Here is an 11,359-nt window from a genome sequence, read left to right on the forward strand (position 1 = left end):
TATTATGCCAACAAAATACGTCAAGCCGTTTCTGTTTAAAAGGTAAACATAAATAGTACAGTGAATTCTGAGGTTTCAAGTAGGACTAGGAACTGTTTAACAATCAGTAAGGGGACGATACATGGTGACGGACCACCGCTTAGACATATTTCCGCCATAACAAACCTGCTAGCTCTGCAGCAGCTTACAGTGCATTGTCTGTGCCGGTCATTTAAAGTGTGCAACAACTGTTTGATGATGATAATTTCGGAGTGGGTTGGATATAATTAACCCATCTTATCATTACACAATCGCCATGGTAGGTACATGTTTTATATCGCTGGTAATAAACGTGAATGAGCGAACAAATGATTCCGGCTAGTGTTAGCTAACGAGGCTAATAGGGCGGCGAGCGACATGCTGCTTAGTGAGTTGTCATGTTTGGAGTCGGTGGTAAATAACACGTCCTCAGACTGATTGGGTGTCACACAGTCTGCGTATAAGTCAAAACATGTTCGTAAGACAGTCACCGTGATTTTCAGCCGGTTTAGCTAATGTCCAGACTTTCATCTATGTGAGTGTAACGTTTACTGACCAGAAAGGCAAACATGTGATGTATTGACAGACTATGTAAAGTTTGCCTGCTAAACCATCTGCTACAGTATTGTTTTTGTACTCTTTTTGTGTTCGTCAAATTTAAATATATATATTACACTGTACTTAACTAACACTGTAGGCCTACACAAGCTGCATTACAGATAATTTGAAAGCATTGACTGTTTACCTAGAAATAAGGTAGTAAAACAATATTTATTATTACGTAAAATGAGTAATTGATTTCATAGTCGCATTTAAAGTCTCAAATCATGACAAAAGCTTTGTATTTTTAGGGGTTTGTTTGTTAATTAATATTTATGTAAAAGACATAAGAGACTCATTTCAATCTTCTGGGTGTTATACCTTATTCAAGCTGTCTGTACGATATGATTATCCATTGTATTGTGCTTTAAGATGATGGTTTAAGCACTTGATCTCAGTCACTTTATTCTACACTGTCTCAATGTCAACCTAAATCCTGACAAATAAATAATACAAAATACAAAGATAGCATTAGCAGCAGCTATTTAGCCAGCAAATTAGTACACATTTTAAAGTTGAAAATTGCATAATCATTCTAAGTCTAATACATCTAAAGATTAATGTTGGTGTGTTTTTTTTCTTTACAGGCGAGTTCAAACTGCACGTTTGAGAAGATAAAGATGTTCTCCGTGGCTCACAAGACAGTCTTTGTGGTGGACCACTGTCCCTACATGGCCGAGTCCAGTCGTCAGCAGGTGGAATGTGACGTGTTGACGAAGAGTCGAGCTCAAGGGGTTATTCCTCTGGCCCCTGTGTCCAAGTCCCTGTGGACCTGTGCTGTGGAGTGCTCTATGGAGTACTGTCGCATCCTCTACGATATTTACCCACGGGACAAACTGGTAAGCCTTTTTGTTTGTTTTTAACTCGGTTTTAAATATTTTAGCTCAAGCTGTATCTCCAACACTGGTTTAACTTAAAGGTGGAGTTTGCAATTCCGGAGATCTGCAACCTGAAACAGTGTATGCACTGGCAAAATAAAATCCAGTTTTAATACACAGCCTAAGCGCCTTTAATAAACAGGCATGTTGCTAGCTACAGTTGGCCCCTGTGTTTACATACCCTTTGTTTAAATACCAGTTTACAGACACAAACATTGTCGAGGTCACTTAAAGGTAAATTGTATTAGATATGTTTAGAACATTTCAGTCAATTTAGATACAGTACACCAACTATGTCAACAACATTAACATACTCTGCTCCCTGTGTTATTTTACAGATTAACTACATTGTGAGTGATTCCGAGTTTCACATCTTGAATAGCTGGAGGCAGGAAGACCAGAGCACTCATGAGGTAAAAACTAAATCCCACAGTAAAAAAAATTATAAGTTTACCACAACATAATGGTTGGTGTGCAGCAACTCCTGCAGTGTCTATAATTTTTTTCAAGCCTTATTTTCAGCAGCTGCAGTTTGCCACATATTGGAGAAGTGCAACATTTCCAGCAAACATTCGTGACTGACCACATTTTTGCAGAAGTCTTTGTTCAGAGTTCCACTTTGCCATCTGATCATGCAGTTTCCCCCCTCCTCTCTGCCAGCTCATGTCGGCTCTGGCAGCCGTTGGGCCGCCTAACCCGCGCGAGGACCCCGAGTGTTGCAGCATCCTGCACGGGCTGGTCGCTGCGGTGGAGTCGCTATGCAAGATCACAGAGTTGCAGCACGAGAGGCGCACCGCTCTGATGGACACCGCTGAGAGAGTCGCCAATAGGGGGCGTATTATCTGCCTAACCAATGCTAAAAGGTAAACACTACAGTCAACATGGTGGAATATTATATATGGTTGCAAATTCAATCTTTGTAAGTAAATGTATGATGTAAATATGTTCCTCTCATCAGCTCCACTGTCACTGTTTTGTACCTTACTTTTTCTGCACATTATGTATTGTATGGTCTTATCCAATTTTATTGTAGAATAAGTGGAGCGTATAAGCGTTTGTATAATTTTATACTGTACTAATAAGGTGCCCCTTTTTGTGTGTGTCTTTTTCATACAGTGATACTCATGTGCGCATGTTGGAAGACTGCATCCAGGAAACCATTTTAGAACAAAACAAGTTGGCAGCAGGTTCAGACAGGTCAGTATTAGATGACCAAGATAAAGAAATGTCCCCTCACATACTGAAATGGTGGTGTTATTCTCTCACACTATAATCTCAAACATATGTGACACATCATACAGATGAATGACTCATAGATATGCTTTCTTTTTTCTAACTGGTTGTGTTTTTAGGCTGATGGCCATCCAGAAGTGTGAGCTGGTTCTAATTCACATTCACCCACAGGGTGAGGACACGCTGGTGTCTGACCGGCTGAAGAAACAGGTGGGTGCTAATAACAGGAAAGAAACACTGTCATAGTTTTTACTCATAAATATACAGTGAATGAATTGGAGAAAGGAAGACCTATTCATAGTTGACCCCTAATGCTGGATCTAATTCTCGATGTATCCTCCTCTCTTGTTGTCCCAGATCTCTCCTCTGCTCACCAGCGAGGTTCACAGTGTTCGTGCAGGGCGGCACCTCGCCACCAAACTCAACATTCTGGTCCAGCAGAACTTTGACTTGGCCTCCACCACCATAACAAACATCCCCATGAAGGTAAGGAGCTGTCTCGCCCTTCGTCTGGCCTTGCACACGCCTCACGAAGATTAAAAACTCACATAAATATTAGATATTATTATTCCTTTTTGATAGCACAAAAATGTCATGATTTCTAGAATGCAGTGAACCACTCCCTCTTTTTACTCAATTGATTGCTTTATTAAATATTATTTTCTCTTCAAACTTTGCTTTTTTTTTTTGCTTGCTTAATTTTTTACGTTCGAGCCCTTCCTCACCTTCAATTACTCGCCAAACCCTTACAGTTTCACCCTTTTTGTTTTGCTCATCTGCATGTTGATATGACTGTGAATCTGCTGCTGGTTTCATGCTGTATTTTCTGTTTTGCTAGCCCACATTAAATGTTTGCGACCAGGTTAGTACTCTTATCACACACACATCAAAAGTGAGGAAGGGTCAGAGTTTTCACCTTTGTAGTGTGCAGTACATTGTCTTTGAGCTCCACTGCTGCAACAGGCTTCCAGTGTCATTCATTTATTTTGATGTGACAGTTGGGCCACAGCTATTGCCTGTGAGGCTCCAGCAAAGGATGGGCAACTCTGGTCTCACATGTACACATCCAGGAAGATTTTTGCTCTCTCTTATAAAAATGTTAAGCCTGTAAAATAACATGTGTAAAATCATGTAATACCTACAATGACACACACACAAAATTCAAATTAATTGTGAAAATGAACCATTTTGGCTGGTTTTCAAGTTGTCTTCTGCCAAATTTTTAGTTGAATATATTATGTTTTTTAATATATTATGTAGCATTCAACTGTTTTGTGTCCAAAACATCTGTGACCAGCGTTGCCTCTTCTGAGTTATTGAATACTGTCGGTGTCTTGTCAGATGTTTACACCTTAAAAGTTGTCCAAACCTTTCCCCTGGTCTCTGCCCCCCCACCCTCCCACATCTATTTCCACTCATTCCCCCTTTAGTGTCTTGCTGTGGTCCATTGTGCTGTCTGGATAACTAGTTTTATTAACCTGATCTTATTAAATGTTTAAACATGATTCCACCTCTAGTAGTACTACAACTGTTTAGAGAAAGTTTCCAAAATTAAATGCTAAATTATTTAAAAGTTTGGTTTTAGATGGAGCAGTTGCCAGGCCCCACTAATATAATGGGGATTAAGATTAACCTTGTAAAAATAAAAAAGTTATTTTGTAAGATTAGGAATCCTAGTGTAGGATCTGTATTTGGTAAAATTAGGCACCTTTGTGTTAAACACTAGTCTTTGATAAAATGAATAAAAAGAAAACATACTTGTGTCACCTACAGAGCGAGCCTGTTTCCTTTTACTTTGTCCATTATCATTTCCCTTGAGGAACATGAAATCAGCAGTGTTAGTGTGTGTGTGTGTGTGTGTTTCTTTTGTGAGGTTTCACATTTAAAAAGCCAACTCTCACACTGACCTGCATTTCTTGTTGTCTCTGCGGATGGACAGGAGGAGCAGCACGCCAACACATCAGCCAACTATGACGTTGAGCTCCTGCATCACAAAGACGCTCACATGGAGTTCTTTAAAAGCGGTGGGTACTCTGGTTAAAAAAAAGAATTCAGGCAGGTTGTTCCAAGTTTTGGTCATTGGTTGGCCATTATAAGAAGATGTTCAAAGGTGTTTGTGGTAAATTCCCTCAGGCTTTGCTCTATGAAATAAAATACATTATTTCTCTAAAGGTAGATTTCATTGTTTACATTATAAGCAGCATGTCGGGAAATCAGTCTGTATATTCTTAAAGGTGCTCCGAGGAACTTTCAGTTTGCGTTAATTCTAGCACCCCCTTGCGGTAGTGTTTTTACTACGCCAGCTGTTGTTCCTGGGTGAGCGTACCCATGACACAGGCATTAAGGAAAAACTATTTAAAAATAGCATTCTGTGCACTGATGGTCTCATTTGCTGTTACATGTCATTTATGATCATCAGAGGAAAAATGAGACTGTTCCAGAAATATGAATAAGTTCCTTGTAGCAATTTTAATGACACTCTTAATTACGTTATGTATGCTCAATTAGAAAACAACAACTTTGTCATTCGTGTTCTGCAGGAGACCTGCATATGGCCGGCTCCAGCACTCGAGAAAATGGACTCAAAGAGACGATTACACTGAAATGGTGCACCCCACGAACTAACAGCATAGGTGGGTACAGTCAGCTGACGTTCTGATTTGTCAGTTGGGTTTTTCTTCTTCCACTTTCCCTCCTTTTATACGCATCACATTTTCAAGACTATGTAGGATATGCAATACTCTTGAAAATGTCAGTTTGGGTTACACATTTTTCCAATTCCAATATTTTAATTTGAAATGTCATTATTTATCCACATACGATTTCAGGATCCACCCTGAATTCTGTGACAGGTACTCTATCTTTTAAATTATTTTGAATTGGTTTACATTCCTGCAGATATACACCTGCAAGAGTCTTGGTAGATGGTTTTGAAATAGGGCTGCAACTTACATTTATTCTCATTACCGATTTATCTGCTCAACTATTATCTTATTGAGTATTATTATACTGCCATGATCGTTTTGAACACAAGATGACAGAATAAACCAACAAAAAAAGTAAAATTTCGTCCAGGACACTATTTCAATAATGTGCTGTATTTGACCAGTGTCCTCCCCCCCTCCCCCCAAAAAAATGTATTATAGTTTGCAGTGATTTATGACAAAGAAAAGCATTACACTACTGAATTACACTTATCTTACTAATTGATCGATTGTTGCAGCTCTATTTTGAAGTAGTGGTAATTGAAGAAAAGACAGTAGAGTATTAGCCGTTTTCGGAGAACCATTCCTTTAGGCAAAACCGTGTATTGTACAGAAAAGAGTCCTCCCTTGCAGCATTGACTGATGCAACTGACCTGAGAAATCTGATTGAGTTGTATCTATTTTCGTTCTTTTCCCTCCCCACCTCAGAGCTGCATTACTGCACTGGAGCCTATCGCATCTCCCCCACAGATGTTAACAGTCGTCCTTCGTCATGTTTGACCAACTTTCTTCTCAACGGTGAGCTGGAGAAAAAACCCTCTTCATAATCTGGTTTTACGCCATTGTGCTTTATGTCTAGTTTCCTTGCTCAGAATTCATCTCCAGCCTTAAAGGTGCTTGTTGTCAAAATCACTTTATGTCAGAATCAGTGAATATCTCCTCATGATATGCTACCTGTCTGTATTGTGTGTGTGGGCTTAAAAAAAATCTAGTGTTAATACAAAATGGGCATGTTGCTAGCTACGGTGGGCCCTTTACATACCAGTTTACAGAGCCTAGGCCGAAAAAAATCCCCAAGCACACACACAGCATGTACAGGTAGCGGATCGGGAGGAGATATTCACAGATTTTGATGAAAAATGATGTATTAACTACAAGCATTCTCCAAAATCGCTGACTCCACCTTTTAATTCATTGTTTCTCTTCTGTGTGGACCACAGGTCGGTCGGTGCTTCTGGAGCAGCCCAGGAAGTCTGGCTCAAAGGTCATCAGTCACATGCTGAGCAGCCACGGCGGAGAGATCTTCCTACACGTGCTCAACAGCAACCGCTCCACACTGGAAGACCCGCCTTCCATCAGCGAGGGCTGCGGAGGCCGGGTGACAGACTACCGCATCACCGTATGTCCAGCCCACTCTAGCTGTGTCGCAGTGGTACACATCAGTACTTGTATGCAAATGGGCTTTAACATTATTTAAAAAAAAATCTCGTTTCAGGACTTTGGTGAATTCATGAGGGAGAACCGGCTCACTCCTGTTTCAGAGTCTACCCACGATCCCTCTGGGAAGCTGCCGGCCGAGAGGGCCAAAGCACAGCTGGAACGTTACACCCGCTACTGGCCCATGATCATCTCCCAGACCACCATCTTCAACATGCAGGCAGTAAGCAGCAAGCAAGAGATACTGTAGTCCTTCTGATTTTTTTTTTTACTCTCATTTACATATGCCAAAGATTTTCTATCGTAGAACTGAAGCATCCATGTTTTTTCCTGATCATAATGATTCCTATATATGTGTGTCTTACCGCTTTTCTCCACCAGGTGGTTCCTCTAGCTAACCTGATAGTGAAAGAGACTCTGTCTGAGGAGGACGTTTTGACCTGCCAGAAGACGGTTTACAACCTGGTAGACATGGAAAGGAAGAACGACCCTCTCCCCATTTCCACCGTGGGATCCCGAGGCAAAGGCCCCAAGAGGTATTTATTCAAAGAAGTGCTTATCTTTTTAAATGAGCCACCAACAACAATTCACAGCACAGCCGCTTTAATGTCTCTGCATTGCCATTATATTCCAGGGACGAACAGTATCGCATAATGTGGAACGAGCTGGAGACATTAGTGAAGACGCACGCCGGAGCCACCGACAGACACCAGCGGGTTCTGGACTGCATCGTGGCCTGCCGCAGCAAACCTCCCGAGGAGGAGGAGAGGAAGAAGAGAGGGAGGAAGAGAGAGGAGAGGGAGGACAGGACGGAGAAAAATGGCAGCAAGGACGCGGACGACAAAAGCTGGCAGGACTCGGATAGGTCAGTGGTGCTAGGGTGTCTTTTGCATTCATACATGAAAAGAGTATTCAAGAGTTGGAGGAAATATAAGTTGCTTTAATTTAGTGTAAATGTTGAACGTTCTGTTGTCTTATGCTAACACTGTCTTTTTGTCTTTTAACTTGAAGACTAAAGGTTCTGCTTGAGAAAGAAGAACAGGAGTCAGAGGTGATAAAGGATTCCCCGGACTCTCCCGAGCCGGCCACCAAGAAGCCACGTCTGTCCACAGAGGAGGTTCAGCTTCCAGAGAGAGCTAAAGGTAAATTGGTCTTAAGTTAGGAGCATGCAACATTTTTGGGTCTTATAAAACGTAAGGGGTAACAGACTGTAAGTGCAGGGTACACACACTTAATGTATTAACTAAATGAACACAAAGTGGCAGAAAAGCTATGACAATTCTCAGTATATGAGCCTTGACCACTAAGCTTATTCTGGCAAATACCTTACCATGACCGTCCCTATGTGTGTTTTCATCTGGGGCTTTGTTTCACTGTTGCTGCAGGTCCGGTCTCACTCCTCACCATGTGGACCAATCGTATCACTGTAGCCAACTCCAGGAAGCACCAAGAGTTTCTCGGAAGAGTGAGCTCCGTCAACAACAAATTTGAGTTGTACCAGACACTCAAAGAGGAGAATGGGTACGTTGCTTTGAGTGTGTCCAAATGTATCAGTCTTTGTTTTTGCTTTTCAAACATGTCCACATCTTAAAATGACTTTTTTCCCTCCCTATTTACAGGATGGATGTTCATGAAAACGGCAAGTCTTCTAGATGATGTTTCCACCGATCAGTTGCTTTTACTCCTGCCAAGGAAGAGATTGTGGACCACAGTGTTTTTTTTAGTCTAGGGTGTCACACCTTAAGACTCCCAAAACAAGGACATCAAATAAAATAGACGATGAACAAGGAATTTATAAGTTTTGTACCCCGAATTTTGTAGATATGCTCTTCACATATTGTGTAACACAATAAAAACCTGTCTATAGAGAATTTTGCTGCTCCGCTTGTTCATCTTTTGAAGGGAAACTGTTGGGATGCACTAGACACAAGAGATATTTCCAGGACGTCTGCATTGGAAAATAATGGTGCACTTGAATCAAACATTAGAAACTGTGCTGGGGGAGAAGTCCAGTACTTGTCAAAAAGTCGAGAACGTGCTCTATTGTGCAGACTAGGTAGGTACTTTTTGTTTATATGATCACGTGCCACGAATTGGCCACATAATGGGAATGGAGGGTCGAATTTCTGTATGTGATCGATGAAGGCTGTAGCATATGGCCCTTTAACAGTAGAGGGAGCAGTTGGATCAAAATGGTCCGACACTAGTCTAGTGCTCTTAAATATTGAAAGAGAAACTGAATAGACGTTGTGCAAATGAAGTGAGGACTCCTGTATTGAAAATCACGCTTGTTGTCATTCAAGCATCAGGAAATTAATTTGCCGAATAGCCTCAATCCGCAGTGTTTATGATAGGTTGTTTATTATAGAGTTATTCTTTAGAGGGCTGGTCCTTGAATATACAGTACATTCTGTATATCATGGGGAATACACAATATGAAGGCACATTTGAAAAGCCCAAGATGGGCATGTTGGTAGTATGCTTTTGGTAAAATGTCTGGAGTTATAAGTGCATTAAAATGTCTGCAGTTATTAGTACATTTTTATTAAAACACAAATTTGTGCCTGATTTGACTGTAATTGTGTTTCAACTTGGATTTTGAGATTATTGCAGTGCCATAGGAGGTTATGCTTCGAGAGACTGTACAGTTATTGTTTTGGATGAGAAGTATTATGGGAGCTTGTACAGTGTTGATTTGGCAGAGTGCTGGTCTAGGGATCTTTGTTCCCAACAATGTGACCTATGAAATAGAAACTCAAACATGCAACAAGTATAACAAGTACAATGGAAAAATACAAGTTCCATAATTCCAATACATTATCAAATAAATAAAATTATCAATACTGTCAAATTATTTACTTCATTCAGCCATATTTTCACTGATAGTCATGCATTTATTATTCCTCACCAACAAAAAGACTGATCTGTCTTAAAACAATAATTCATTGTTTTCAGTTATGAAAACCTGCTTCATGTTTTTTTTATTAACAATCTCTACAATCAATGTCTAGAGAAACCAGATACAAACAACTCCGTATACCTCCATTTTAAATAAGTCAATTAGTTACATTAGTGTTATTACAGATCTTTTTTTTCAGATGCAGCTGCCAGCCATGGTGGCTCTACAGTGCTTTTGCTCTTTCATAACGTATTTCCTCATGTAATCCTCAACACAACATACAACTCTATAACATAGTCATTTGTTTTCCATATCTCCTCATATTTCCATCACTACATTAGCCCATATGTTCCTCTGTTTCATTCATCTTTGAGCTCCATTCAGTTGTGGGCTCCCTTTCAAGCATGGGTCAAGTCATTACAACATATGACTTGAATGACTAAGCAGCCAGAACAATCCCCTATAGTCATACAGAAGTCAACAGCAGCAGACTTACCCGGTGAGCTCGCTGTGGGCTGACTTTCTGAGTCAATGTGTCTGGCTCTAAAACATCCAGTCCAGAGGGGGGTTTCCTTTGGGTAGGGTCGGAGGGTCAGACGAGTGGTGAGCGATTTTCTGTCCACGGCCTTATGTGTCAGCCTAGAGAAGTGACACTGTAAGAGGCATGGGGTCAGCCGCAGTCAGGGGTAAATATCGTGCAGTGTGTAGATGAGGTTAACAATGAGAGAGCTGTGTCAGCTTTCATTTTCTTCAGTGGTTCAGAAATACTCAGAAAAATACTTGGTGATAGATCTGATGTGATCTTTGATAATTCGTGCCAGCAGCAATTCGTTCCCACGAGACGTTTTATGTTTGAGGCAGAAAGCCCAGCTTGCTTGATATGTTCCCAAGAATTATGATGATAATAATAATAATAATAATAATAATAATAATAATAATAATAATAATAATAATTTAAACCAGTTTGGATGACTGGAGCTAAGTAAAATAAATAAAAAAGTAAAATAAGAGTGATAAATCTGTATATTTGAAAATTAGATGCTTTCTCGCATGACTCTGGGACTTGATCAATCTGTGCACCAAAGGGCAGTGTGATTAGTTGCTGACAGAAATGACAGTATTTCAGATAAATCCTGTGTGTGTGTTGGCTCCAGCATTGTCCTCATATGGTTCATACTGTATATCAAGTTGGTTGACCAGCCGGTTCTTGTCAGTCCCTGTTCTGTTTAGGATTTCCAGGTAAAAGTGCACAGCAAACTGTGCTCCAATGCCAGACACATCAAAGTGAAATATCCAACTATCTTCAATAAGAAGCCAACTAGACCGTCTCCTACAACACATCTAGTGGAGCTATTATTTGAGATATTTGTAGTTTGAACTGAATTATTATTTTCATGTATGCTTGTTTTTGATTGTGTACACTTGCATGTAGGCCAGGCACTTGAGTGTCCACAGTGCCTCTAGGTTAAGGACACATCAATGTTCAAGTTACCAAAGCAGGAAGGGGATTGCTATTATGAAGATATTACCCCAAAACATCACCAGCTCTGCATTTCCATCACAGGATGATGACTCAGTGACAGTGTTTT

At 40.4% G+C, this 11,359-nt stretch overlaps 1 protein-coding gene across 1 annotated transcript; it reads left to right on the plus strand.

The window, feature by feature from the left end:
- The first annotated feature begins 157 nt into the window (after positions 1–157).
- ints13 (integrator complex subunit 13) lies at positions 158–8,725 on the plus strand. Its single transcript, XM_080051220.1, has 17 exons — positions 158–298; positions 1,206–1,457; positions 1,835–1,909; positions 2,157–2,359; positions 2,613–2,693; positions 2,849–2,939; positions 3,087–3,215; positions 4,669–4,753; positions 5,270–5,362; positions 6,143–6,232; positions 6,655–6,833; positions 6,930–7,094; positions 7,253–7,407; positions 7,506–7,736; positions 7,883–8,013; positions 8,257–8,392; positions 8,491–8,725. Exons 1-17 carry the CDS (start codon positions 296–298, stop codon positions 8,525–8,527), a joined length of 2,136 nt encoding a protein of 711 aa, XP_079907346.1. The 5' UTR covers positions 158–295; the 3' UTR covers positions 8,528–8,725.
- The last annotated feature ends 2,634 nt before the right edge of the window (positions 8,726–11,359 follow it).

This window comes from Ammodytes marinus, assembly GCF_949987685.1.
Source record: "Ammodytes marinus genome assembly, chromosome: 22".
Classification (NCBI taxonomy): domain Eukaryota; kingdom Metazoa; phylum Chordata; class Actinopteri; order Uranoscopiformes; family Ammodytidae; genus Ammodytes; species Ammodytes marinus.